The sequence below is a fragment of the Fusarium proliferatum genome (assembly GCF_900067095.1).
Source record: "Fusarium proliferatum ET1 genome assembly, contig: FPRO_scaffold009, whole genome shotgun sequence".
NCBI classification, from domain to species: Eukaryota; Fungi; Ascomycota; class Sordariomycetes; order Hypocreales; family Nectriaceae; genus Fusarium; species Fusarium proliferatum.
In genome coordinates this window covers 56,974-84,596 of record NW_022194798.1, presented here as the reverse complement: position 1 = coordinate 84,596, position 27,623 = coordinate 56,974, and the positions used below count along the sequence as shown (strand labels likewise).

Sequence of the window (27,623 nt, the reverse complement as noted above, 5' to 3'; positions counted from 1 at the left end):
CTATGGCGAAGACTAATTTCGCGACTAATCCTTTATGTCCAATAGCATTTCTGTAATTGGTGTGTAGATAGATGCCGATTTCTCTAGCTCAGCACGTCCTGTGCCCCAATAGGGGACTTTCGGGGCCTATGGCCCCCCGGACGAAAAATATACATAACATAACATAACATACTCCCGTCAGGCAGACGTTTGTGCAGGCGGCTGATTACGACCCTGGAGACTTATCACTTTATATAGACAATATATCTCATACATAGCTTGCATCCCTGTAGGCTGCCTAAAGACGTCTCAATATTAGGTAATGAAAATAAAGACATAAAAGACTTGACCAATTATCTTGGCACTAACTACGCACTCTACTAAAGGATGTCTGTCATCTGGCAACTCTTCATAAACCCTAATATCAGTCCCCTCTTGTCAACCGGGGAGAAGCGATAAATTCTCTGCCTTGTCCATAAAACCAGCTATCTTCCTCAGCAGCTTCTTCTCCATTTAACGCTTCCCGGGTGGCTTGCCATCAATCTCGTCGCAACTCTGCCGCAGACCAGCCAACTCGTACATAAGAATGACTCGACAAATAGCCACTCCTGCAATGTACCTTCCAACAATTATTAAGGCGTCTTGCATACCGACGAAAAGCATGCCTGAGAAAATAAGGGTACCAAAAAGAATGTGAAGAATTGTAATAGTCGATTGCAACCAAGACAATACTAAGAATGTTTTGGTCTCTGGAAAAGAGTAAATTTTCGCAACGTATTTTGTTGAGGAGCATGGGAATAACTCAGTTGTGGTTATGATGTTCATTAGCCTTGGTCCAATACCTTTAATCCAGTACATTACGGAGCTAAGATTCTGCGCCCAGGACTTCAGAAACTTTATGAACCCCAATTGCTTCTTTTTTTCCTTTGACCACTGCCGAGTAAGATTTTTATCGGTCTCGGCAGTGGAGGATTCTCGGGTCCTTGACCCGCGAAGACGAAGTCGAGAGATAAAACAAGCTGCAATATGCAGAGCGATGCCAACAGCCAGCCATAATCCAGGAAGGAAGTCGGCATCTGGTGAGAAAGCAAAGATGGCCCGATAGTTGGCTTTCAAGGTGTTATCCAAAACATTATAGCACGCTGCCGTGGTGACAAGGTATTCCGCTGCTGATATTAACAGCTGCGAGTAGACCGCTCCTGGGCGCCATTGCACATATCTGTTTCCATCGACGCTGAGAATATCAATAGGATTAGAGTACTCAAATGCCCTGCTGAAATATGCCGAGGGTGAGGCCAAAGCCAAACCAGCGGCAAGGAGTGGCCTTCTACCAACATTGCAAAGCATGGCGATCTCATCGTGTGAGGGGCCGAGGAGAGCAATGATGGTGGGCATGACACCAAGTACGACCTGAGCGCCTGTCATGGCGAACTTAAGGTATTCGGATGTGTGATCCAGAATGCACTCAATGAGCGGTTGGGTAATAGCCGTGTAGATACCTCCGCCGCCGAGAAAGTCAATCTCCGAGTGGTTCTTGAACCCAGTCAAGTATTTGTCATATTCGGCGGTGCAGTTGACCTTGACGATTGTCTCAAAGATCCATCCAAATTGAGGGTACCAATGCTTGAATTGCTTGGTGGATGTTACTGCAACAGCGGGTTGAATGGTAGTAGCATAAACAAGAGAAAAAAAGACAAAGGTGCTCGATTTCAAGTTATAAAACGACATCTTGGTAAAGTCTTGAAACCCAGGTCAGTCGGATAAAATGGATTTGCAGCCTGATTTAGGACCTGGCTGAGAGGAGAGAGCTTTTAAAACCATTTAACAAACCAGGCTGTGGATTTCAGCTGAGGAGGACACCTGAAAATACAATAGTGGGGTAGCTTGGCGTCTATAAATAGTACATCCATTATTACGGCGGACCCACATCGAGATGTGGTTATCTGATAAGGGAGTCTGATATCGATAACGATAACGATTTGTAGATAAGTCACTACTGACTATTAAAGGGAAAATCGCTTAAAGGGAATCTTCCCTTCTTGAAGCTTTAGTTAATATAATACCGTTAAATTGTTGGGAGATTCAGAATCCAGACTGTTTAATGTCGGTTAGTGCAGTATCCTCTTTGTGACTGACTTTGTGAAATAGTAATCTTAATTTCGGATGATGTTGTTTCAGACACTTGCATCCATGATATACTGGCGCTAGTCACAATGGTGCATGCTCTCTCTCGCGATCTACGCCAATGGTTTACTGCACTTCTTTACCACCAGACCCTTTCAACGCATGACGTTGGAATACGACAAAGTGCCACCATTTCTTGTGCAAATAGTACTAAGGCTACTATTGATATAGCTTCGACATTTGTCAAGACACACAGAGGTTTGATAGGATGGCCAACCATATAATCGCATCCGGCCCGTTTGACTGCGATGACGTGATATTTCTTTATGACATCTTCCTCCAACGAAGGGCAAGTACATTTGGTTCAATAGAACACACATAAGCCTAACGAACAGAGGATCTCCTAAGAAAATACCTTGGGAATAACGGTATGACGCTGAAAAATCGTGCTGCATTGCATGCGTTCCCCAATGATGATGGCTTGCAGAGGTGTTCTCCCTATTAGCTGCCGCTAGTTCCTTTGTCCGGAAAGTCTACCTTCTGGGACCTTGCTAGTGAAAACAGAATCTGCTACCTGATTTATTTACAGAATCCATTTCCTCCAGTCAGTCTTGATCTCTTCCTTCTTAATGCGTAAGCGGATGTGCGCTTGTTGCCAATATGCTTCGACCCGCATTCATTTAGCTTCATCCACGTAGGAACCAAAGACAGGTGACCTCTGGTTTATCCCACTTATCACGCGGAAATGGCGACTCTGGGCTTCGGGTAGCGCTTAGAGTTTCATCGACGATGGGGATCCAGCAACATTCCTCGGGAGGGCCTCGGGAGGGCCTGAGCGCATGGGCCATTGAGTCTTGTTAAGTCCCCACATGCTAAGAACGTTGTGCATTTTGCCAAATAAGCTCAGTTGTCGAGATTAAGTCATCGAGAGAGTGATAAATCTACACCGCGATCCTGACAAAGAAATTATGGAGGATCTGTAGTTGAGACTTGTGGCTGAGAGCTTAAACAAGCAGGGAGAACTTGGAGGACTTGCATTTAGACCTCGGCTATCTCAAAATTAACAATGTTGTGACATAAGAAATACACTTCCACCTGGATAGCCTGACCTGGTCTGCATAACCCCCTTTCGTTGAAGCTTTGTAATTATCACGCATCACGATGTTGTCAAGAGTGGGATGTTCGGCTGAGTTGTTTGGGAGCTTCGGTCTATCCCACATGACCTCTGACCGTTACTTTTAGGTACTGTAAACAATCATACTCATTTATTATATTAATTCAAGTGCTATCGCAAAGATTCGTGCTATTCTCCAATCCACCTGTTTCTTAACCTTCTTGCCCCTCTTATCCTCACATAGCCAAATCACAATCGAGGCCAACGTTCCGCAAAGTACAATCTTCGAAGCCATGGCTCTTACACTGGAATATCTGCATGCCCATTTCCGTGGCGGTATGTCACTTTCTATCAATAGGCTCTGTTTTGAAGCTCATTTATAATACAGTCATAACTCAACCGCAAGATGATCTCTTTGGTCCTCTTCGTCGTCGATTCTCGGAGAATGAAGAAGGAGATCCGAAGTTGATTCTCCAGCCATCCTCTGAAGATGACATATCACTCGCAGTGAGATATGCCGTCTCCAACAAGCTGGAGCTGGCTGTGTGCAGCCAAGGCCATTCATTTCTCGGGGCATCGAGCTCTGACGGTGTCATCATTGATCTTCGTCGCCTTCGAACCGTCTGGGTTGATAATGAGAAGTACGGCAGCGAAGGCATTGTCACCATGGAAGGCGGCGCGAGCGTTAGCGACGTAGCCCTTGCTTGTGAGGAGAAGGGAGTGTTCTTGCCTCTTCCTTCTCACAAGGAGCTCGGTTACGCCGGATTTTCCCTTGGCGGGGGCTTCGGCTGGGGAATGGGTGTCGCTGGCTTGGCAATTGATCTCTTAGTGGAAGCGACAATTGTTCTTGCGAGTGGGGAGATCGTCACTTGCTCAGAAGACCAGAACCCAGAGCTATTCTTTGCGATTCGAGGAGCCGGATATAACTTCGGGGTCATCTCAAAGCTGAAGTTCAAAGCCAAGCCACTGACGCACCAAGTCTGGTACGGGACAATCGTCTATCCACGGTCCGCATATCAGTCAGTTCTCGAAACGGTCGACAAATGGAGCCTGACACAAAAACCAGAGGACATGGTCGCTATTGTTATCACGACATTGGTACCAGCAACTCGAGGTGAGGAGGCAATGCTCGCCATTGTGTACCACCATGGCTCCTCCGAAGACCAATTCAAGGGTCGATTCGGGAACTTTTTTGATATTCCACACTTGGGGTCCAATACCAGGCCCTGTTGGGCCCACGAAACAGCCGACTTTTTCCCTGAGTCAATCTGGCCTCGCACCAACCGCCTTTCGGACGGCACTCTTTTCACTCGTCTAACACCTCAGCTTTGGCTACCAGTTATTGATAGACTTCGTGAGTGGTATAAGAAAGACGACCGGAGAGAGTTGGGGACCCAGCTCTTCCTTGGCCTGTACAACTGGACAAAGGTGATCAACGAGAATGCCGGGAAGGCTACCGCGTGGCCCCCGTCACGAGCCCGTCCTGAGGATCCAGAAGGATTGAACTGGAAGGACATGGCTCTCTACGTTGGGTAAGATGATTCATTCCAGCTCAGGAGCAATGACTAACGAGAAGCCGCGATGTAGGTATGGAGATGAAAAGGAAGCCGAGGAAGCCACCAAGTTTGCATTAGGGCTTGTTCAGTTTGCACGCGAGAAACACGAAGAAATCGTTGGAGGAGATATCATTAAGGGGATGGTGTATCCAAATGCGGGCGCCATGCGTCAGCACTCCGGACAGTACATGTATAAGGAGCACTATCCGCAGTTACAGGTGCTGAAAGGGAAGTACGATCCCTTGAATGTGTTCCATAAGAAGCATCCTATTGAGCCTTCTCTCTAAGGCCTTGGTCTTGGTCTTAAAACAGAGGTCAAATATACTAAGGAAAGGTAGTTTATATAAATATACACACATATATATATATTGTGCTTGAATCGCCATTAAGCAGCGGCATTAATCCATCGTGCAAAGCTATCCGCCGACGGGCCAACATGTACCAGCTCCTTTAGCCTTCTCTTGTTGATCTTGTAACCAACGTAAGGGTACTTCTCTACGAAATAAGCTCCACCCGAGAGCCTCTTGAACTTGCCCAGCTTAGTCTCAACGTAACCCTCCAACTCCTTAGCCAGGTTATCCAAAGCCAAAGACCTTTCCTCAGTGTTTAAATTGTGGCTTGGTGTCGCGTCGGGCTGAAGTACAACAAATGCCGTAGGATGCTCCTGTTGAGTCTCTTGGTCACGGATCCCCACCACTACGGCTGTTGCTACGGCAGGGTGGTCGAAGAGAACAGCCTCAAACTCGGCCGCCGAAGCATGGGTACCGTAGCCATCACCAACACGAAGTAGCTCTTTCAACCGGTCAACGATGAAGACATTGGAGTTCTCATCCACGTATCCAACATCACCAGAATGGAACCAGCCATCAGCGTCAAAGTCTTTGTTAGCCTCGTCATTATCCTTGTAGCCGGCGAAGCGAGCAAGAGTGTTCCGCACAAGAATCTCTCCTTGCTCGTTGTGACCAAGATCCTTCCCAGTCTCGATGTCAAGCACCCTGGCTTCGAAACCATGAACAAGGGTACCACTTGATCCTGGCACAGATGATGCCTCATCGACCTGGAGGGTGATGAGGAGAGTTTCTGTCGTTCCCCATTCGAGAGTGAGGCGGACACCATTGAACTTATCTTGAACGGCATCCCTGATCTTTGTATGAACAGGAGCTCCAGCAGATAGAAGCCATTTGATGCTCTTGTAAGTGACCCCAACCTTCTCTGACTTTGCTATCTGAGCTGCGAGAGGCGGGGTGACGAAAAGGAAGGTGATAGCATACTTGTCAATTAGATGGAAGGTAGATTGATCGAAAGGCTGAGTGAGAATAATGACAGGAATCCCGAGGAGAATGTTCAGACCAAGGTTCAGCTTTGCATTGATTCCATAGGCGAAAGGCAGAGAGGAGAGCCAAACGTCTTTCTCTGGATCTGTGTCGGAGGGTACAGTCAGACGGGTTGTCAGGAGATTGGCAGCCCAGTGAGCATGAGTTGTGAGGAATGACTTGACGTTGCCTGATGATCCACTGGTACGGTAAATGAAAGCATAGTGATTCTCAGTTTCCTCGTGGGTGGACAGCCTGAATCCATTGAAGAGCTCATCTTGTTCAGCAAGAAGCTCCTCGACGTTGCTGATTCCCTCAGAAGAATTGTCGAGGCTAATCAGAGGAATACCATTGAATGCTTCGGCTGCCGGCTTTGTGATAGATGCCAGCGTTGAGTCAGTTATGATCAACTTGGCGTCAGCCTGTTCAAGTCTGGGAATAATTGCCAGAGCATCAAGTCCTTGCTGAACAGGGATTGGAGAGATTGTAGCCCCAGCTGCCAGTGCCGCAAAGAATGCAATGGGATAGTTTATCTCTCAGACGTTAGTCAATCAATCGTGTAGACGGGAGGATAAGGTTGGCTCACAGAGTTGTTGGCCAGAAATGCAATAACATTATTAGGCTTGATTCCGTATTTCTTGACAAGAACGCTAGCTAGTCGCAAGCTCTTGTTCTCGAGTTCTTCCAAAGTCAGAGTCTCCCCGGTGTTATGGACCCGGTATAGGACTTTGTCTTTGGGATAGTTCTCTCGAGCAGTGTTGAAGATGAAGTTGAACACGTCCGTGGAGGGCGGGTCAACCTTGGGAAACTTTGACTCAAAGACCATTTTTGGGATAGTGAATATTGCGATTTGGGTTGAGAATGTGAAGACTGTCTTCTTGCTCTCAGACCAAGACATTAAGTATTCCAGTTGCTAGAATATCCAATATGAGCCTAGGCCGCCAGCTGCAGAGGCATGTAACCCCCATCGAAGGTGACAATCTCGTCTTTCTGGCAGAAAGCACATCAACAGAATTACATGCCGACGGCATTCTCGCTCGTTCCAACATACAAGTGAAATTGACGCAATCGCGATGCCAACTTCCTATTCTCGTATTTTTCCAGCACGCTCCGAGCCCTGTAAGAGCTAATGCATATCACTCACCATCTCGAAACGGCTCGTGAAGATCAATTAGCCTTTTCTCGGGTTAGCGTAAACCATGACGTGGCGGTTCGAGCACCACATAAGCAGGTCGCGTTCACAAATTCCGCGTTTACGCGACATAGGGCTCCTCGATGACGCGACCAGTCAGCGTAGTTTTGGTCGGACTTACATGGATATATGGGTTATATGCATAACCTTTGTCAAGGGTTCATGGCTACTTCGTCGTGACAATCGAGTGTACTCCCGGTGACGGAGGGGTTCAGGGTATGCTGACCAGGGTACCAGCTCCGATGCGGCCCGGATCATCTCTGCTACCTGGGAGTCGACATGGCTTGTGAACGACAGCGGCATACACGACTTTCCAATTAAATCGGCAAATACTTACATGAGGCTATTTAGGTGGCTATTGGGTATATGTCTTGTAAACTGTTTCTCGTCTTAATCCATAAATCGATCATAGGTTTAAAATTAAAAATCTTAACAAGGCTTGACAGATGCAGCAGCGTCCAGGCTAAGACCACCAAGTTCTCATACAATTCTACTATAACGAAGTCTCTTTTGTTAAAAATCTCTGAAAATGGCGTCCAAAGAAACTGCCAGTCTCCCAGTCATTGACTTTGCCAAGATCATTGGCCCCTCAATCTCCCGCTCGCCAGGAGTCTTGGAAGACAGCATCAAAGAGAAGCAAAAGCTCTTCGATGCCTTTGTCAACGTTGGGTTTGTGTATCTGGCAAACCACTCCATCCCTGACTTTGCAAGAGAAAACCTCTTCTCCCATGCAAAGAAATTCTTTGCTCTGCCCGTATCAGAAAAGGCAAAAGTCGAGACGGGCGAGTCCAAGGGCTTCCATGGATGGTTTTCTCCCGCTCGAACATCAGGAGATTCTCGCCATTCCGATCTCAAAGAGGCGTTTGATGTTGGGAAAGAGAACGATCCAACGAGGCCAAATCAATGGCCTGAGAACTGGCCCGAGTTCCGCGATGACATGAACTTTTTCTTTGAGAAATGTCATGAGGTCCATCTTGTTCTCCTTCGTGTTCTCGCAGAGCAAGTCGGTGTCGATGGGGGTTTCTTTGAGCCTCACGTTGATGAGAAGGACCACTTCTTTCGTGTCATCTATTACCCTGAGACAACTCGGGCTGCGTTCAAAGAAAGAACCAGGGCCTCCGCACACACAGACTATGGCACCCTTACCCTGCTCTTCAACGATGAGAGTGGGGGACTGCAGGTGCGCCGAGCAGACGGGAAGTACATCGATGCTCCACCGATTCCCGGATGCGCCATTATCAACGGTAAGTCAACGAGCCCTAGAGATTCCCTTGGGCAAGATAAAAATGGCTAACCAAGAATAGTTGGGGATCTGCTGTCCCGCTGGTTCAACGACATCCTCATCTCTACCGAGCACCGCGTTGTGGAGCCGGTCCCCAAGCCTGCTGCCGACGGCAACATCCCTGACATTATCCCGGCACGCTACTCCATCGCTTGGTTTGGTCACCCTAACCGAGAGGCGTTAGTTGAACCCATTAAGGCTTGCTGCACTGCCTCGAACCCGCAGAAGTATGGCGCAGTCTACGCGGGAAAGCACGTTGTGGAGAGATTGGCCTATCTGCATAAAAATGGCCAAAACACCACGACCTGGACTGATGATATGCAACGCGAGACTTCTGAGGCTGTAGCTAATGCTCCGCTGCTTCAAGCAGGTAGTGCATAATCTTCAAGTTCTGTTTTAAATAGTCGTTCTATATTTAAATACTTCAATTCTACCTCTGAAAGTCATGAGACTGAACTAGTTAAACTTGATGTCGGCTGAAAGTTCGATTCGTTAACCATAAGCTCGTGAAATGAAAACCCCATATTACTACTCTGGCATAAACCTCAACAATGGCATTGTTAGCATGAAACGAAGGACAGCTTTGGTGACGCAAACCTCTTCTGCCCAGCTCCATGTCGCCTCCATACAAGCTCTCTCAAATCTGACGAAGAATTGTGACTCGACGTGCATATGCAGCCGCGCTTTCGGGCAAGTGTCATGGTCAAGTATGTCCGAGCAAGATCTCCCCGATGACTTGATCTACTGCATCAACGCAATTCCAACTCCGAGCTGCAGAAACTCTCTTTCAGTCCTTGCATTAGCGCATCGGGTCCTTTGGCACGATCTGGTTGCCACGATAGCATCGTGCACAAAGCCCCCACGTCTTACAAGGCACGTTTTGGTCAGCAACGGAGTGCAACTGGGACAAGCTGGAACACAACAATCAGAGGCAAAATCACGCAAAATTGTGACATTGTAATTGTAGATGCGTGCCTGCTATTGACCGAGGCCTAAGGCAAGTGTATGCCAGGAAGGTCTTTAGAAAGACATGCCTTTATCTATTTTTTCGGTGTAAATATCGACGTTAGAGATAACTTCACAAGTCGCCTGTATCGCCAAAATATGTTGCACTAGCAACTCATACATCTCCAAAGTGATCCATTAAACAGCCATCGCACAATTGGACAAGTGGCAACCACTACTGCACACACCCGCGATGCATATCGAGATACCGGTAAAGTCTTTATCCATCCCCAACATGCTCCGTTGCTAAGACATCTTGATTAGACACATAACCTCCGGCTTCCTGCGGCTTACCGGAACAGAAAGCCCGCAGCTTCAGCGTTAGTCAATGAAATCACGACGAATGGCAATGAGGCCATTCACTGGACGCCAGACTCATGGCGGTCAAAGTACGCTGCTCAGGCTGTAGAGTACAATGATACAGATGCTCTGGAGAACGTATGTACATCACTGAAGCAACTCCCGCCTCTTGTCAGTCGCTTGGAAATAGAGCAGGCACGGGTTCGCTTCTACCATGTTGCTCTGGGCCGTGGCTTCATCATCCAAGGCGGTGACTGTGCAGAGAGCTTCCACGATATACAGCACGATATCATCCATCACAAGGTTGAATTGCTCCATCAACAAAGCAAGATACTCGAGGATGCAATTGGAAAGCCTGTCATACCACTCGGGCGTATTGCAGGACAATACGCCAAGCCAAGGTCAAACCCTTTCGAGGTTCTCCCGAGCGGCGAGACGGTGCATGCATTCCGAGGCCACATAATCAACTCAGAGGGACTGGAAGATAGAAAGCCAGACCCCAAGCGACTAATGCTGGGCTACTTCTATGCTGCGGCGACGCAGAACAGCATCCGCCATGTTACTGGGCTAGCAAATTCAGTACCGGGGAAGGCATTCAACAAGTGTCATCTTTACACGTCACACGAAGCACTTCACCTCCCCTACGAATCTGCTCTTACCCATGAGTCTTATAACCTGTCAGCAACATCGATCTGGCTGGGTGAGAGAACTCGCCAGCTTGATGGTGCTCACGTTGAGTATGCTCGTGGACTGCGAAATCCTATCGGTGTCAAGATCGGTCCAACAGCCACAGCCGCAGATGTGATTGCACTCCTTGACACTCTGGCTCCCGATACAGCACAGTATGGAAAGATCACCATCATCACACGCATGGGACACGACAAGGTGAGGAAGACACTTCCCGCCATTATCAGAGCAGTGCAGCTCAGCGGCCATGTGCCAATATGGATGTGCGATCCGTGTCATGGTAACACGTTCACAACTACAGATGGAATCAAGACTAGGAGGGTTGACGACCTGCTGGCTGAGCTTGTGGAGACATATGCTGCTCACCGAAGTCTTGGGAGTCATCTAGGTGGTATTCATCTCGAGCAAACGGGAGACGATGTCACAGAGTGCTTAGGTGGCCCATCCTGCGAGAACGAGGAAGATTTGCAGACTTGCTACGAGTCGTTGTGTGACCCTCGCTTGTCCGGCCAGCAGGCGCTGGAGCTGGTGCAACGCTTTGCCGAGTGTGTGAAGAACTTTGGGTGAGAATACGATGGAAGGTATCTAGCCTGATACTTAGCTACTTGTTGCTGCGAATTGAACTCATATCTCTAATACACTCACCTGTTTCGCTGTAGAATTTATGCTGAAAGCTTTAATACTCTTAGAGAGCAGTTTAAAACTACCAGATCGAACTAAGCTCTAGATATCGTTGGGACAACGGAGTGTTAGGTAATTAAGTCCTTTTGAATCATTACATGACACCTCATAAGTCTAGTTATATACAGAATGCTGCTGGCTATATAGGTTGAAGAAGATCTTTCAGTTCATATTAGGTCAATTCTATTAACGCCTGGACGAGCTGTATTCTATTGACTTATAGAAATGAAACTCCTAGTCTCTATAGCTCTAGTCTTATAACCGTATCAATTCAATGGCCTTCGTCCATAGACATAGTTAAGCTTGGGTTGGTAGCCATACGTCTTGATCTCAATCTCTAAAGCATCAAGGAACTCATGGAACTCTTTCGAATTCGCTGCAACCCCAGGAATTCCGCCTTCTGTAAAGTATCTCTGATTAGTACTAGGTGTTGTGATGGTTGCATACTCGACCTACCTGGAATCTTCTCATCCAGAGTTCGGAAGCACTCGACCCATAACTCGGCTGACACATTTCTCTGTTCCTTTGATGTGGCGAGGGCTCCATAGCCGTGATCAAACTGGACCTTGCGAACATCCTCCAAGCCAGCGTCCCGTAAAAGCCCCTCCAGCTTGTATGCAATGTGAATGTCCATACCAAAGCTGGCGGTAGACCACTCTTGCAGAGCAGCTTGTTTCCTGAGCTGAGGTCTGGTCTTCTCGTCTGCAAGGTTCTTGGGGTCGATCCACTCAGCCTCAACGAGCTGTATATAACCGCCAGGCTGAAGAGACGAAACAAGATTTGAGATGACACGGCTCCACTCAGCAGATTTGATGCCCCAGATAAGAAGCCTCTGATTGATCACGTCGAACTTCGAAGACCAGTCCCACGAGGGTGGAAAGGGAGTTCTCACATCATGGCTCCGAAGCTCTACACTGTGAACTGCATTCTCATCCGGCGCAGGGAAGAGATCTGATCCAATGTCGACCCCATAGAGCTCCAGATCGTGTGATGGGAGCTGACGAGGTAGATCGCGAAGCCAGAAACCTACAAGTGTCAATAAAAGGAATAGACTATGGGCAACGGAGACTCACCATCTGCAGCACCAGAGTCCAGTACGCGCAAAGACTTCTTTTCGTGGATAGATGGCACTACAAGCAATTGACCTCCCGTGGTAGTGTTCATGAAGAGGTGTTGGCGATGTAATCTCTCAATCTCCTGGGCATGGTGAGGCAGCATGTAGGTTCCTTCTGTACCCGAGAATGGTGCCAGTGGTGTCGAGACCGTCGCGGCACCAGTCACGGCACTAACAGTTGCAGAAGCCATTTCAGTAAATTCGCTTGGTAGGTCACCAGGTACAGAGTCAAGGGAGGCGGATCAGTTCAACTAGCAGCTGTGGATAATTGCTATTTCAGTGGCATTGATCTTTCAACTGCTATTTAATGACCATAAGCACAAATACACTGCAGCTGTCTACTAATTCGATACCATTATGGTGGAATACCATCACCCCGATTAAGCTATCGGCTAGATCTGGCAACATTGACAAGCACACAATCCATATCCAATTATAAAGCAGATATGTTTGTCAGTCCTCCCATGAATAATAATCACGCAGATATCTTGCATAAGATGTAACAAGCCTATTGGTATTGGTTATCAATTTCAGGGCGACCCCACTATGCCATTCAACTCCGAGGTCATCGGAGTTGAGTAGCCTGGAACTGCCACAAATCTCCGAAGCTAAGTCCACAATTGCGTGCGGAATCCCTGTTGATTGCGCCAGACCTTCTATTGGTGATACTCAATACTATTTGGGCAAAGCTTTTGATGGCGTTTTGACTAACCTCACTTTGCTGAGCTACCTAACCTCTTTTCTCTTAGTCTAGAATTGGCAGATGAACCGACTGCTTCAGCATCAGCAAAAATCCGCCAAAAATTAATTCAGCTCAGGAAACACTACCTGGGATTAAGAAAGAAAGCGCTGGGAGCAGCAGTTGTCTCAACCAACAGCAGGACTAAGGGGCGTAGCGAGGACCAACAGTTGATCAGGGCCATCGGACATCGACAGACGATACGCCCCGAGGATCCGTTGTGTTAAGCCTCGCATGGGAATGTTTTAATGCCAGCGATTAATCTCCCTTCCCGTGGCGTTATTCATCAACCATCCTAGCCATTCCCTTCTATAGCTTTTCATGCACGCGCCCGATTTCCCAGAAAGATATTCACAAACAAAGTAAAGAAAACAATCATTTACCTTGCAGTGGTCGGTCTGGACAGCCAGCTTCGGGACCAAATTTACGCTTCAGACACAGCCACATTGCATCCTCAACCGACCAAGCTGTCGGTACAGTTCATCATTCGGTCCTCTATCATAACCCTGCCCCTCCTACTCGTCTGTTCCTCTCCCCCTCGAATCCTCTATCGAACCTTGATTCTCTCCAACCACATCCTTCTGGCCCGTACAATGGTCTCCGCTATCACTCCTCCCCCTTCCTCTGCACCGCCCTACCGACTTGCCAATCTTGCCAATCTCACCCTGGGCTATACCGTCTACCCTTCGTGGACTCAGAAAGACGGACCTGTTGCCATGACATCTCCTCCTTCTCCTCCCTACCATGACGATTCTTTGAAAGCTGAGCACTACCCTCTGATCATAAACAATGCGCTCTACACTCCGCCCGGGGTCTACAGTGTCCGACAGCTGGTTGCTACCGCCTCGCCCCTTCTCGATGTCATCATATCTCGCCTCGGTCCGGATGGACCAAATGACGTCCCTGCTCGCACTGTCCTTGTCAATGGTTTGGCAGCTTCTCTTGCAACTACGGGTAGAGAGTCAACACTGCCACTGGTCCACTCGTCTCAGGACACCGCGCGGCGAGAGATCGTGATCCAAGCAAACAAGATCGCTAAGACACTTGTTGGATACGTCCACGATAGCATCGACCCTACCAACGCTAATCCCAAGATACGACTCCGAAGCCCCTGCGAAGGACATCTCTGGACTCCAGCTGTTGCAGGCCTCCTACTGGGACCTCGGAGTGACTCGCAGCTAATGGAGCTGTATAACGAGTGGCTTCATCGAATGATTCTCCTTCGCGACAGTTTGATCCCCTTTGAGAACTACGATAAGGTGCCTTTCGTTATTCCACGGGACTCAGACCGAGGTATCCGCGACCTGGAAGAGCCTCGGAAGCTTTTCCTTGTACACTGTCTGACAGGTACAATCCAGCATGTCGCCATTGTTGATCTGGCCAAAGTCTTCACAGCGCGACATCTCCCTCGAGGTGGGTACGGATTCCAGTACTCCCAAGGCCTCGTTTTACCAGCTTTCTTGTCCGGATCTACTTCTCTTCATCTACTACGTTATCATCCAGCACATGTGTATGATTCCGAGAGCGAGGTCTTGTTTGACTACGAGCACAAGGAATACATCGATGCTCCCAGAACAGAGCTCGCAGCAAGTGAAGCCGTCTCTGGGGACGGGAGCTGGAATTTGCCCTCTCTGTTAGGGGTTGACACCAGGGTCACGGAGTCCTCTCTGGCCATCGACGCCGGGAAGGACGCTCTTCGACGTATTGTCAAGCTGCGCCTGACGCTGTACTCGGGCAAATCTGTGTCTGTTGACCTTGGTCAGATCGCCCGTGGTCGACGCTATGCGTATGAAGTCAAAGCGGAGAAGGGTTCTACAACTGCAAAATCATCACCTATCCTCAGTGCACTGTCGGCAGAAGGCGACAACGGCACCCATAAGACAATTATCCACGATGCGGCAGACATTCTCTCGCGACCTGGACTTGTCATTTCACCACGAGTAAAGGACGGTCACGGAAACACAATCCACATCATTCCCACCTCAGACCCTATTCTCAAGCTAGCGCTTCTGGGAAAGTTCTATCCTGAGAACGTGATCCTATCGAGGGAAAAGGATAATATCGATGCTCTTAGCAAGGCTGGTAAGGGATTCGCGGAGCGTCTGGTAATCTTGGACCGCATTAATGAGAAGTCTATAAGCTAGGGAGCTTCAAAGGCCGGTGCAGTTCGTTAACATCTCCAGAAGGGAGTATCAGATGCATTGCTTAGTTTCTATATATATATGCACTTGCATAAGATTCAACGATCTGTGCATAATGAGATATGTTAACTATATCTCAACTATTCATTTCAGGCGTTATGTGCCATTCACTTGATTGACAGTGTTTAGATTACAGCAAGGGTCAATTGCATTGTATTGTCATTTTGCCTTGAAAGAAACTACCAAGTACTCTGACACACTACGTTGCTGTTGAATCTTCAAGTAGAGAACGTTAAAATGATCTTGTCAGGAATTTGATGTATTGAAAATATAGAAATGGACGCTCTTGACTTTACATACTTTAATAAGACAGCATTAGACTCTATTACTGTACATCTGCTGTAGCAATGACTAGCTTTGTAAAGTCATCAAACACATCGAACTCGAGCGGGCTAATAGGAGTGCCTCGATCCCCAGACCTTCCGGAATTCTTGATCTGATCAACAGCCCGGCGGACAGTGACTTTTGTCCGTGCAAAGTCGTCAGCAGGAAGTTGAGACTTGGCGAGGGACCATTCCTCGGCTGACGAAGCTTTCCAGATAGCCTCAGGTGCTGGGAGAGTCAGGTTGTGAATAAGATCGTTGTCTAGAGGCTCGAAGTAGTTTGGATCTTGCTTCTGAACACGACAGGAAAGTGTATTTATGGCATTGACAAGGAAAACAGTTCTTCGTATTGTCTCGTCCATAAGCCATTTGCGCCAGTTGCTCTCTCCACCGTCCTCGACTGTTGAGGTTTGAAGATATTGTTTAGCGAGACGTCTGGTCATCTGTCGTGTAGCTTTAGCTCATGCTTTTTGTTAAACTTAAACAGGCGAGGTGTCATCTACCTTGAGGAAGAACATCTGTTGTGACTCAGCTGCACGTGTTTGTTCTGGATTTACGCTGACAAAGAACCCTAAGATCTGGTAGATACACATGGCATGAACCACCGCAAGCATGTCTGCATCAGATCCGGGTAGTTGATGCTGTAAACTGTTAGTGATACTGAATAGCTAGTTTGTGATCGGACGTTCACTTACAAATCCTTTAACAAGCTTGTTAGTCTCTTCATTTATGAGCGAGTAAACAAATATCTCGCTGACAGGAACAGATGCGTAGAAGGCCCCGACACAGCAGAATGCCTTAGCAAGCGGCTCTGCAACATCCCCAGCAGAACATCGGTAAAGCTTATGATGTACAAATGGGGGATATACCCCAGGTCGCAACATGGTACTGGGATAGTTGCTGACCATTTTAATGAGATCATCGTCTTTGTGGAGTCTGTGAAACGGACATGACTGTAGGTTTCGACTGATACCATATGGTAGACGTGGTATGGTGGTATTTGGCAACTCCATGCCACGCGCAGCTTTGACAGCACTATGAAGAGTCTTGCCTTGTTCGGTGTCGGCTTCCACATCAAATGGGGAGTTTTGGTTACTATGGTGATTGGCAATAGATGTTGTTCTTGGGTAGTGGCCATCAGATGAGACTGGAGTATTTAGCATGGTTGAAAATCCGCCCGGCTGAGATGCCTGACCCGGAGTGATCCGATTCTGAGTCAAGATACCAAGTGAGCCCAGGAGATCGAAGTTGAGATCCTCAGAAGCTCCCGTGAAGCCTCCCCCTTGCATAGGGTCATCGAGCTCTGGCGATATAGGCAGTTCAGGGGAGAGAAATGCATTCTGTGAGAACCAAGGTATTTCTTGCTGCCATCGAGACGCAGGGTCTGTCTCATTGGTCAAGTCAAATAACGAAATGCTGTCCCTCTCAAGCTGGCCTGGACTTGGCGTAGGATCTCCAAAGCCAACAGTTGGTCTGTTTGTCTGCGTGTTCGTATGCCAACCACTTATGTCGATACCTTGAGACGTACGGGCAGGCAACGGCTGCTGTTGGAGGGCTGTGAGTGGTAAGCCATTGGAGGTGGCAGAGGTGCGGCTTTGGTCCCCCGCGTTCTGCATGACAGCTTCGAGCTCCAGATCTGATTGATGACGAGTAGAGTAACTTGACAGCGATGAGCTATTCCCGGCAACGCTATTGTTATCATAGGCCTGTCCCGAACTGGTGCGAGCGTGGTGTCCCCGAGGCCGTTGGGATGCCTCAATCTGCTGAGACGTGGCGATGGGATTCTTGGCCGAGACGTATCGGCACGTCTTGTTCCTGTTGATACAGCGTGAACATGACGGCGTGCCCAAGTCGCAGCTCAATTTGGAGGCTGCACAGGCGGTGCAAGACTTCTGCTTGGATAGCTTTTGTCGTTGAGACGACTGAATACAGCGCTGTTGATGCTTGTACCGATATTCCTCTTCAGAGACAAAAAAAAAAATAATTAGCCCACAAGCAACTAAGGAATGAATGCAGCAGAGGCAAGGCCAGTAGTGGGATTGCTGGTGGTACGGGCACGAACCATCATCCACTCGAAGGGATTGATCACAAGGCACGACAGGGCGTAGTACTCACTCTGAGCGAACTCCTTGGGGCAGTTGGAGCACCGCCAGGGGCCCTGCTTCGAGGCGTCTCTGGCCCGGCGAGAGGTAGCCTCAGAGCGACTCGGTGGAAACAGAACCGGCTGCATCTCTCACTTCCTCCGAGGCGATGGCGAGAGGGAACGGGCTTGGACAGAAGACAGCAGAGCACGTCTACATAGCTCCGAGAGGGACGGGAGGGTTAAGCACGGCATGTCCATCCGATTAGGTTAGTGTATTATAGCGTGATTACAGGGATCTGCAATTAGCCAAACAGTTCCACCGCGCTAAATTGTATCGGGAAATGCGTATCTGTGCCCTGTACCCGGGCGGGAGTGGGGGACAATACTGCCCTACGCCGTTTTAAACACACCTGCATAAAGGCTCCTATCAGGCAACCTTACTCCGTAACCCGGGGTAAAGGATTGGTAATATCAGCCACATGCCGAGAGATAGACTAGCCAGAATTGCTTCCCTTATCATCGTTTCTAGTGAGTCTAAACTTGATGTTGTTCTTTGCCACGTCTCGCAACATGATCCTTTGATGTCGTGATGGCATGCGGAGAGATTCCGTCAAGGTCAAACAAAAGTAGCACTGCTTTGATGAATATCGAGGCGAGGCAGTACACATGCCTGTATCCAGAGTATGAGTCTGACGTGAAGCTCTAATCACTGTAAGTCCATGCCTCGGCGAGCATCCTCCCCTGTCTTTGCCACAGGAAACGGAAGGTAGCTAAGCAGTTTCGGATGTGCCGAAGAATCAAGCACTGGAACGAACTTGAACCATAGCTGACGACATCAGTTTCTCAGGATTAAGCTGCACATCCCCGACGCAAGCAACAATGACACGATCCGGGCTGATTCTCAAGTCATCACTGACTGGGAACAAGAACATGGAGGCACGTTGAGGAACGTGACAACAGCCAGTTACTGGCTCGCATGGCCCCAAGTCTGAAACTCTCTTTGGCTAGCAGGGCTCCAGTGGAATACAGTGGGTAAGACCGTCTGTGTTCTCGATTCCAATATTTATCTCCAAATCGAGTTGCTCCTATCGAGTCGGCTTGCATAATAACCTGCGCTAGTCGCATCAAGTTGAAGGCAAGCAGGTCTGCTGCTAAAAGACAACCACCACTCTTATTACATGCCAAGTAACATTTACCTGAAATCATTTCATCATCGGAGACTTTCATACTGCATTACACTATTACCAAAATGGGCACGATCAAGGTTCTCATTATTGATCATTATGATTCCTACACCAACAACATTCTACAACTTCTCCAAGGTATTCAGAAAGGTCACGATGGACAGTTCTATCCAGAGTGGAGCGTATCTATTGTTCGATTCGACCAGTTTTCATGGTATGTAGAACAAAAAAGATTCCAAGGCTCTAACTGTAAGCAATGACTAACTGTTTGTTCCCAGGGATCACTTCAAATCGGAAATCCTTCCTCACCTGGATGCCATCATCCTATCACCGGGTCCCGGCACACCGCAGCGCGAAGCAGACTTTGGCTACAACGCTCGGCTTATAAGAGAAGTCAACATACCCATTTTGGGAATCTGCCTTGGACACCAAGGCATTGGCACATCATTTGGTGCCAATATTATTCATGCACCAAACATCAAACATGGTCAGATCTGCCAGATCCACCACCGAGGCACGGGCATCCTCAGTGGTTTGCCGCAGAAGTTCGATGGGGTAAGATATAACAGTCTTGTATTGGACATTGAAGGTATCTCGACCCCCCCATATTGGACCTTCACATTGTGCTCATACTGACACTCTCTAGATGTCCCACCAGAACTTCAAGTCACAGCATGGACATATGACCCAGAAAACCCATCCAAGAAGGTTTTGATGGGACTTCAACACCGGGAACGCCCTGTCTTTGGCACCCAATGGCATCCAGAAAGCGTTTGCTCTGCTCACGGGAAGCAGATCCTCTCAAACTTCCGAGATATCGTCTTGGACTTTTGGGTGACTAGCAACCCGAGAAATCAGTGGACCAAGCGCAGAGTTCTTGAGAACGCGTCGCTACCTGAGTACATTCTTCAGCAGAATGCCGTTGAGCAAACCGACTTGCGCAAGGCACAGGTTGCAGAAGCTGACCCAGCACGACTGGTCTCACCTTACTACGTCAAGTCTGCTAGAATTGGCAAAGGCCCATCTGCAGAGATTGTGTTTCAAACGCTATTTCGGGGTAGATCCCTAGACGGCGAGGCGTGGCTTGACAGCGCCAAAGTATGTTCCCTCTATCCGATGCCAACCACCTTTCACGTTCTGACTTGGCTGTAGGTCAGAGACTCACACTCTCGCAACTCATACCTATCATGGGCTTCGTTTACACTGAGCTATTCGACCAAGTCGAGACATGTGTCCTTCTACCAACATGGCAAGAACATCAAATCGGAGAGGCTGAGTGTTTCCTATTGGTCATGGCTAGAGAAGTTCCAACAAGAGACTATCGTGGCGAACACCGAAACACTTCCTTCTGAATCGTTGGATCAAGAGACAGATGTTGGTCAGCCTTTGCTTCAGGTTGGGCTTATCGGCTACTTTGGCTATGAGCTCAAGAGAGAATCATTGCCCGGCTACCAGTTTACACCACCAGATGAGAAAGATGTCAGTTTGAAACACAGCGATAGCGAGCAGCTCTTCGCAACTACTGTGCTTCGACTCGATAATTACACTGGAGAGTGGACGCTATTCAGCTTGATACGTCGAGGTGAAGAGGATCCAATCGGCAATGCCATTGGCGCCTCGAGCAAGATAGGTATCGACGAGGCCGAGTTTGACCTCTATCTGACTCGTGTCCGCGAGGTTTTCGACGCGCCGCCTTCACCACCTTACGTGGAAGCACATCCTTTGCCCAATTTTGTCGCACTCGATAATGAGGCGTCCTATTCCAACACGATCTGGGCAGCCAAGGAGGCCATCAAAGAAGGAGAGACGTACGAACTCACATTGACGACAAAGTTCAGGGCGAAGAGCCCAGAAGTCGACCCTTACAGCCTATACCTAGACCTTCGAAAACGAAACCCTGCGCCGTATTCTGCGTACATCCACTTTGCCGCTCATGACAAAACCATCCTTTCTTCATCCCCAGAGCGATTTATCTCCATCGACAGCAATGGAGTTGCAGAAATGAAACCAATCAAAGGCACCCTTGCTGTTGACTCTGATCCAGTCGAGGATGAGAGGCGGAAGCATCAACTTGCGACTGATGTCAAAGAGCTAGCGGAGAATCTCATGGTAAGCAGATGCCTTTTACTCATGACCAATTTGTTTCTAATCTTGGATAGATCGTTGATCTGATTCGATCCGACCTTCACAACATCTCACCACCAACCTCTATTTCTGTGCCAAAGCTATTGCATGTAGAAACATATCAAACTGTCCATCAGGTAAGACAACATTTTCCATGTATTACTTGAAGGCAGCATGACTGATCATCATTCAGCTTGTCACAACAATACAGTCCCATATTTCTCCGTCGGTAGGAGGAACCAAGGTTATCGAGCGCTGCTTTCCACCTGGCTCCATGACCGGCGCTCCAAAGCTTCGCTCAGTTCAGATCCTCGACTCCCTCGAAGGTCAACGTGAGCGAGGCATATACTCTGGAAGTATCGGTTATATCTGCGCCAGCGGTACCGTAGACCAATCCGTCGTGATCCGCACGATCGTCAAGTCTGGCAATGATCTAGAACTCGGTGCAGGAGGAGCCATCACTTGGCTGAGCGAAGCAGATAAGGAATGGGATGAGGTCATGGTTAAAGCGAATGCTGTTGCTCGAGGCAAAGGCAAGGCGCAAGTACCTGATGTCGCTATCAGTCACTTGGGCACCTTCGTGGAGGAAGAGGGTCATCTGAGACAGGAGCCACTCAGAGCTGCAATCAGCGCGTGATCGGCGATGGAATGGATTGGTGCAGTAGCATTCATAGTCTGGAGTATAAATATCGTGCGGTCTACATAGAAAAACACATTCATTCGATACATTGTTCAACAGAGTAGTGAAATAGAATAGATATAACTAAGTAAAGAGCCTCAGCAGTTGGGTTGGCTTCTCGGGATGGTTCTCGTCATTTTCAATTTTTGTCCGATGACATTGCAGCGGGAACCTAACAGAGTCACGGTCGGCGTTGAACGGAACATAGAGACGAAACCCTACCATGTCACCAGAAGAGCAGGATGAATGCTAATAAGAAGAGTGTATTAAAACTACCATTGAAGAATAAAAAACGTTAAAACTGCTTCCCCTAGCCTGATTGAACTCTAGGCCATACTGCCCGACAGAGACCAGGTTCAACGGCTTGACTCACAACAATGCCGAGTAGAGACTATCTAGAAGAAGTAGAATAACTTCCAACCTTTGACCTTGGTGGCCCAAGTGAAGAAATAGACCAAAGCAAGGTTACTGAACGTGAACCCGACAAAGATTCCCCAACTACCCCATTGTCCACCGAGTTGGCCGTCGCCGAGGTTAAATTGGTCCAAGAACTGAGTTCCAGTTGTCCAACGACATACTTGACAAAGGTCGTCACCAGAGGCCTTGGGATTGAGCAGTTGAGCGGATGCGGACAGAGCCCATTCTGACACATAGGAAGAACAAGTCTCGTTGGCAGGGGCAGTAAACACAGTGAGATCTGATGGCGAGCAAGACACATCGACCGATGAGGTCACGGCCGTCACCATTCCACCAAGAAGGTATGTAAATGGTGACAGGTAATAGAGCTATATCCATGTCAGACAAAATTCAAGAGGTCTAGTTATGGAGATGCTGTTGCTTACCCAGTAACGCCAGAAGACCTGGATCTGGCTGTAAGGAACAATGATGCCGTTGAACCAGTTACAAGTGCAGACAATGAACACGAGAACATTTCCTGCTGCGCCAAGATCTGGGCTAAGGGCCATCATAAAGAGACCAAGTAGGACCTGTAAGCGTCAGAGAAGTGCCACTAACCCAGACAAGTTGGGCGTAACCTACTTGGAAGATCTCATATGTGAGAAGGAACAGAAAGATGTAACCGGCTTGATCCGTGGGTAACCCGGCTGGGAAGTACCAGATGACGAAGTACAGAACGGTGACCAAGATAGCACCAGGTATTTCTGAGAGTATGGTTGAAGACACGAAAGCAATCCATCCATATGCATGAGACGGCCCTTCGCGGAACTGCCAGTACAGACTTGCAAAGAAGTAACGCGCCAAAATCACGTTGACGATGGCGTTGCAAAGAAAGAGGATGAAGAAAACGCTAAACATCCTATAGGGTTTGTTAGCTATGAGGAGAGAATGAAGAAGTTGAAGCGAAACTTACCGGTTCTGTAGATCCTGTGGGCTAGTGCCGATCTGGAAGAAGGTGAAACCAACGAGGATAGCACTAATGACGTGGACCCAGATCTTGGAGTAGATATACGGGGGACTACGCCACTGGTTAAGCAGCATCCTCTTTGTGAGAAGCACCGTCTGAAGTGCCAGGGAGGCGTTGTACTCAGAGTTGCTTCCCTCGTCAACCCCAGGTGAGAGACTCTTCGAAGTATCACTACTGATAGCAATCTCTCGTCCGAGTGCAGCAGCCTCTGGGGAGGCAGCCCATGTCGAGGCCCAGTTGGACCCCTTGTCAGAAGTGCGAGCATTGACACCTGCGCCGACGGTCTCGAGGATGAACTCGCCGGGATTTGCACCCTCAGGACAAATTGCACCGTTGCGGGCAAAGTACGAGAGAGCTTCAGTGACTTTGCCAAAACTTCATCATGGTCAGAACTGTGGGGAAAGACTTTCTGGGAATGGAGGCTTACTAGAGTTGGTTGCCTTCTGAGGACAGAGCCAGTAGATTGTCGAACTGGGAAAAGACCAAAGCCGAGGGTTGGTGGATTGTGACAACAATTGCCTGACCTTGACGAGCGAGTGTCTTGAGGTAGTGGACAATGCGAGATGCACCCTGAGAATCCAGTCCGGAGGTTGGCTCATCGGCGAACAAGATCTCGGGTCGGGCAGCAAGTTCAACACCAATCTAATTAAGTCAACAGTTAGCTTTGATGCGAGAGATCAGGAAAGACCTTGAAACGTACCGTTACTCTCTTCAGTCGTTCCACACCAAGACCGCCACCATCTTCTCCGATGAGAGCATCCTGGACGTCATTCAAATCAAGCAAGTCCAAGACTTTGCCGACATACGCCAGCTTCTCGGTCTTGGAGTAATGTTTCGGCTGTCGGAGAAGGGCAGAGAACTCGAGAGCCTCCCGAACAGTTGCAGTTCCGTCGTGGAGATCCATCTGTTGCGCAAATCCTAGGGACGATCGTTAAGCACCATTCCACTGAAGCTTGCATGGGATTGACTCTTACCAACTGTCTTTCTATAGCTCGAGCTGGGAGGTTGATCGCCGACGAGAACCTCTCCAGCGACGATGCTACCCGCAAAGTTCGTCTGGCTCAAAGCCGTGAGAAGTGTCGTCTTGCCTGCTCCACTGGCACCGCAAAGAGCAGTAAGCTCGCCCCGCCTGACATACCCTGAGATGTTCTTGAGAATGTGGCTCTCGCCAATATCGACGTTGAGCTGGTTCCACTTGAGGGCAACCTGTCCAATCCGACTCGAAAGAACGCTGGTGTGACCGGATGAGGGGGCGGACTTTTCAACGTCATCTGATTCTGGACTCGAAGTACCACGGCGCTTGGCAAAGACGAGGGGAGCTCCACCATTGGGTGCGAAGCTCATGAACTCGCTTCCAAAGATGCCAGCAATAAGATAGGCCAGACCGATGGCGATCATGATGCCGATATTTCGCCATCTGTGAGAGTAAGAGAACCCAAAAGACTCGGCGTACTGTAGTCCCGGCACACTAGTCTGGCCAGGTAAAGCGCCTCTTACAGCACAAGTCTGATGCCCTGTAACACCCCGTGCTGGGATGAGGTTATCATGGCACGAGAGATTCAGGTTGCTGAACTCGCTACTAAAGAGCTGAAACAAATGTCAGACTCGAAGTATATTGATTCGATCACGGAACTTACGTTTTCAAAGCCGTAAAACATGGGATTGATATGGTGCAGCCATCCGAAGGCTGGACTCATGTCGTTGGGAGGTATCAGAAAGCCCGCAAACAGAAGAAGCACTGTGCAAGAGAATCCTCCGTAACGGAAACCTAGAAGTTGAAGTACCGCGTCAGTGCGTGTCGCTGGCTAAATGCTGATGAGAACTCACAGTCATCCAGGGTGCCTACAAAGTAGGCAAACATGCGGAGGAGGTTACTGAAGCATACAGTAGATATGAAGAGCGTCAGGTAAAAGAAGAAGAACTTGCCAGCCTCAACCTGAAGCCGTGAAAGAAAGTAAAACACGAGAGTAAAGAGGACATGCTGGAAGGCGATGAGGGGCAAGTCAATAAGGAACCGGGCCAGCGCCACTGCAGCTGGACGGGTCAAATGGAGGTTAGCTGTAGGATAATGGTCAGTAACGGATTCTGGGAGATGTAGTGTCGGGTCGGGCCAAGATACCTTGTCTTTCCAGTACAGGCCTGTTTGTGTACGCATCAAAAAGCTCAGGGAACTGTAACCATCCATTCAGGATCAGAGCAAAGTACAAGATGCCACCACGGGTAAAAGCGCCCTGGGCATTGTTCTCAATGTCAAAATACACACTGCCGCAGACAAGGCAGAGAACAATGGTTGTGATCCACTTGATGTAGTAAACCCGTCTCTGTCCTTTGACGAGTTGATACTCTCGCTTTAAGCTTTCCTTGACTTGAGAGGGCAGCGATAGGCGATAGGAATACGTTGGAAGTAGAGCATCTTCCTGGCCCTGCTTCTCTCGGTATTCGTCAATCTCACTGACGAGGCGGGTATAGTTGTTAGACCTTTTGAACGCTGCAGCAAGATCGGCCGAAGACTTGATGCTATCGGCTTCTGACCCAGGAATAGCCCTCCTCTCCTCAGGATCTGTCACGGTCGCAAGGAATTCCGCCGTTGTCTGGCCAGGGATAGGAATAAATCCTAGCTCATGGAAATAGCTCCAGGCCTCAGATGTGCTTCCAAAAAAGGCTTCGTGTCCTTCAGAAAGAACAACAACCTTGTCAAAATTTCGGTATATCTCTTCGCCGGCTTGGTAGAGTGTTGCAAGAGTTGTCTTGTGACCGATGTCGGTGAAGGCTCTAAGAGCCTTTACAAAGTCCAACGCTGTTGAAGAATCGAGGCCGCGGGTCGAATTATCGAAGCATTGGACCGAGGATCCAGCCGCTAGGACCTCAGCGATGGAAACACTATAGATCGTAAGTTAGATAGAATATTCCCTGTGCGGCGGGGATTCTTCTCTTACCGTTTCCTCTCTCCCCCTGAGACACCAGGAGAGAATGCGCCACCTACTGGAGTGTCGAGAGCATGTGAGAGGCCGCAGATCTTGGCGATAACATCGACTAGGCTCGCAACGAGCTTCGTATTGCGAGCATCTGAGGGGAGAGAGTTGCGGAGAGCAAACTGGATTGTCTGTCTGACGGTCAAGGAAGCAATGTGCCTGTCCTCCTCAGGTAGATAGATGGTCTCCCTGGCATGGTCACGTTTGAAGACAGAAGAAGATACATTGGCATACTCGAGATCACCGGTAGTGGCCAGATTCGATCGGCTGGCGACAGTACGGAGGAATGTTGAGCATCCACTTCCCGGGCGACCCAGGACAAGAAGCATTTCTCCTGGTTTGACAACACCCGAGAATCCATTGAGGATTGTCCTCCCCTCGGGAATAGAGTTGCGTGGGCTGATTCGAGTCAACACCTGTTCTTTAATAAAGCGAACTTGGTCGGGCCCAAAGGTGTTGATGATAGCTTGAGGCAGAGTCTTGACTTGGACCTGGGTCCCTGATGGGGCTGTGACTGAGAGATGCTTGAAAGATACACCAATCTGTTTTGGTGTATCATTGCCGCCTAGAGCTTGACTCTGAAGAAGCACCCGAATGGCATCAAGGCCCTCCGAATCGAGGCCTTTGGGTACGGATACCTCAATCGCTGCATCTTTCTGGGTTTCGAGGACCGACCCGTCGGTAGGCGTTGACATCTTGGATGGTGCTTGCGGGATGTGAACCTGAGCAGTAAGAGCTAGATCAAACAGGCTGTGTAACAAATGGCAAAGCAAGATCAATCAGTAGAGGTGGTAAGCCAAACCGGCAGCAAATCCTCAGTTTCGTTGCTGTTTGGGCCTGAGCAGCGTCGCTGTAAGTCGAGCTGGTGGTGACTTAGACTGGATTCAGATGGACGTGATGTCGAGCAGGATAGCACATGCCGTTGATTGGTCCGAATCGCACTAGAGAAATTCTTGACTTGGGTCCCTTAAGAGAGGTTGGCTCACTCCATGTTGCAGGGCAATTAATCTCCGATTTCCAATTGAGTGAGTATCGCTACAGAGTGTCGCAGCATTACGTGATCAAGGATGTGCACTGAAGGGTTGGTGGAGCTGCCAACAAAGTCCGACCCTTGTTCGGAGCAAAATGGCAACACCATCCTCTCTTCGGACTTGGCTGGCCATGGTCGGAGCTTTTCGACTACACACGCGACGTTGATATCCACGTCAATAGGAATTGCGATGCTTTGCTGCCCTGGTCGCAACGTATTTTTTATGGTGCTAGAAGATTGCTAGACTACGCGACCCTGCTACTTGGCATCTTAGGCTTGGAGTTGAAGGCGATTTCTGAGAAATATCTGTTGGTTCTGTACTGCTCACTATTCAGCCTCATTATTGCGTGACGCTCTAAAATATGTTAGTGGCATGCCTGTTGGTGTACCGGCTGCAGTTCCAGACTACTGGAAATAGGCCAAATCTGGTATACAAGCGGCAAACACGATAAAGCAGTATGGTTAACTACTTGATGATACTCTCAATAAATAGAGAAGTAGACTCACATTGAATATCA

General features: G+C 48.7%; 10 protein-coding genes across 10 annotated transcripts; 5 read left to right on the top strand and 5 right to left on the bottom strand.

Moving 5' to 3' along the window:
- Positions 1–492: 492 nt before the first annotated feature.
- FPRO_15794 (uncharacterized protein) lies at positions 493–1,707 on the bottom strand (the record flags this gene model as incomplete). Its single annotated transcript, XM_031219847.1, has 1 exon — positions 493–1,707. The coding sequence occupies one exon, from the start codon at positions 1,705–1,707 to the stop codon at positions 493–495; it is 1,215 nt and encodes a 404-aa protein (XP_031085565.1).
- Positions 1,708–3,510: 1,803 nt separating this feature from the next.
- Positions 3,511–5,060, top strand: FPRO_15795 (uncharacterized protein; the record flags this gene model as incomplete). The annotated part of the gene is made up of 3 exons (XM_031219846.1): positions 3,511–3,553; positions 3,606–4,749; positions 4,805–5,060. 3 exons carry the CDS (start codon positions 3,511–3,513, stop codon positions 5,058–5,060), a joined length of 1,443 nt encoding a protein of 480 aa, XP_031085564.1.
- Positions 5,061–5,158: 98 nt separating this feature from the next.
- Positions 5,159–6,912, bottom strand: FPRO_15796 (uncharacterized protein; the record flags this gene model as incomplete). Its single annotated transcript, XM_031219845.1, has 2 exons — positions 5,159–6,619; positions 6,673–6,912. 2 exons carry the CDS (start codon positions 6,910–6,912, stop codon positions 5,159–5,161), a joined length of 1,701 nt encoding a protein of 566 aa, XP_031085563.1.
- An 895-nt stretch (positions 6,913–7,807) lies between these two features.
- FPRO_15797 (uncharacterized protein) lies at positions 7,808–8,941 on the top strand (the record flags this gene model as incomplete). Its single annotated transcript, XM_031219844.1, has 2 exons — positions 7,808–8,522; positions 8,583–8,941. 2 exons carry the CDS (start codon positions 7,808–7,810, stop codon positions 8,939–8,941), a joined length of 1,074 nt encoding a protein of 357 aa, XP_031085562.1.
- An 817-nt stretch (positions 8,942–9,758) lies between these two features.
- On the top strand, positions 9,759–11,119 carry FPRO_15798 (uncharacterized protein; the record flags this gene model as incomplete). Its single annotated transcript, XM_031219843.1, has 2 exons — positions 9,759–9,776; positions 9,830–11,119. 2 exons carry the CDS (start codon positions 9,759–9,761, stop codon positions 11,117–11,119), a joined length of 1,308 nt encoding a protein of 435 aa, XP_031085561.1.
- A 380-nt stretch (positions 11,120–11,499) lies between these two features.
- On the bottom strand, positions 11,500–12,538 carry FPRO_15799 (uncharacterized protein; the record flags this gene model as incomplete). Its single annotated transcript, XM_031219842.1, has 3 exons — positions 11,500–11,633; positions 11,690–12,259; positions 12,307–12,538. 3 exons carry the CDS (start codon positions 12,536–12,538, stop codon positions 11,500–11,502), a joined length of 936 nt encoding a protein of 311 aa, XP_031085560.1.
- A 1,141-nt stretch (positions 12,539–13,679) lies between these two features.
- On the top strand, positions 13,680–15,230 carry FPRO_15800 (uncharacterized protein; the record flags this gene model as incomplete). Its single annotated transcript, XM_031219841.1, has 1 exon — positions 13,680–15,230. One exon carries the CDS (start codon positions 13,680–13,682, stop codon positions 15,228–15,230), a length of 1,551 nt encoding a protein of 516 aa, XP_031085559.1.
- Positions 15,231–15,612: 382 nt separating this feature from the next.
- Positions 15,613–17,840, bottom strand: FPRO_15801 (uncharacterized protein; the record flags this gene model as incomplete). Its single annotated transcript, XM_031219840.1, has 4 exons — positions 15,613–16,053; positions 16,114–16,251; positions 16,306–17,570; positions 17,726–17,840. 4 exons carry the CDS (start codon positions 17,838–17,840, stop codon positions 15,613–15,615), a joined length of 1,959 nt encoding a protein of 652 aa, XP_031085558.1.
- A 1,102-nt stretch (positions 17,841–18,942) lies between these two features.
- On the top strand, positions 18,943–21,638 carry FPRO_15802 (uncharacterized protein; the record flags this gene model as incomplete). The annotated part of the gene is made up of 6 exons (XM_031219839.1): positions 18,943–19,091; positions 19,156–19,466; positions 19,524–19,975; positions 20,030–20,986; positions 21,037–21,138; positions 21,195–21,638. The coding sequence occupies 6 exons, from the start codon at positions 18,943–18,945 to the stop codon at positions 21,636–21,638; spliced, it is 2,415 nt and encodes an 804-aa protein (XP_031085557.1).
- Positions 21,639–22,075: 437 nt separating this feature from the next.
- On the bottom strand, positions 22,076–26,770 carry FPRO_15803 (putative ATP-binding multidrug cassette transport protein; the record flags this gene model as incomplete). The annotated part of the gene is made up of 11 exons (XM_031219838.1): positions 22,076–22,465; positions 22,523–22,666; positions 22,719–22,995; positions 23,050–23,478; positions 23,531–23,745; positions 23,804–24,021; positions 24,078–24,690; positions 24,741–24,871; positions 24,931–25,161; positions 25,223–25,983; positions 26,040–26,770. 11 exons carry the CDS (start codon positions 26,768–26,770, stop codon positions 22,076–22,078), a joined length of 4,140 nt encoding a protein of 1,379 aa, XP_031085556.1.
- Between the last annotated feature and the right edge of the window lie 853 nt (positions 26,771–27,623).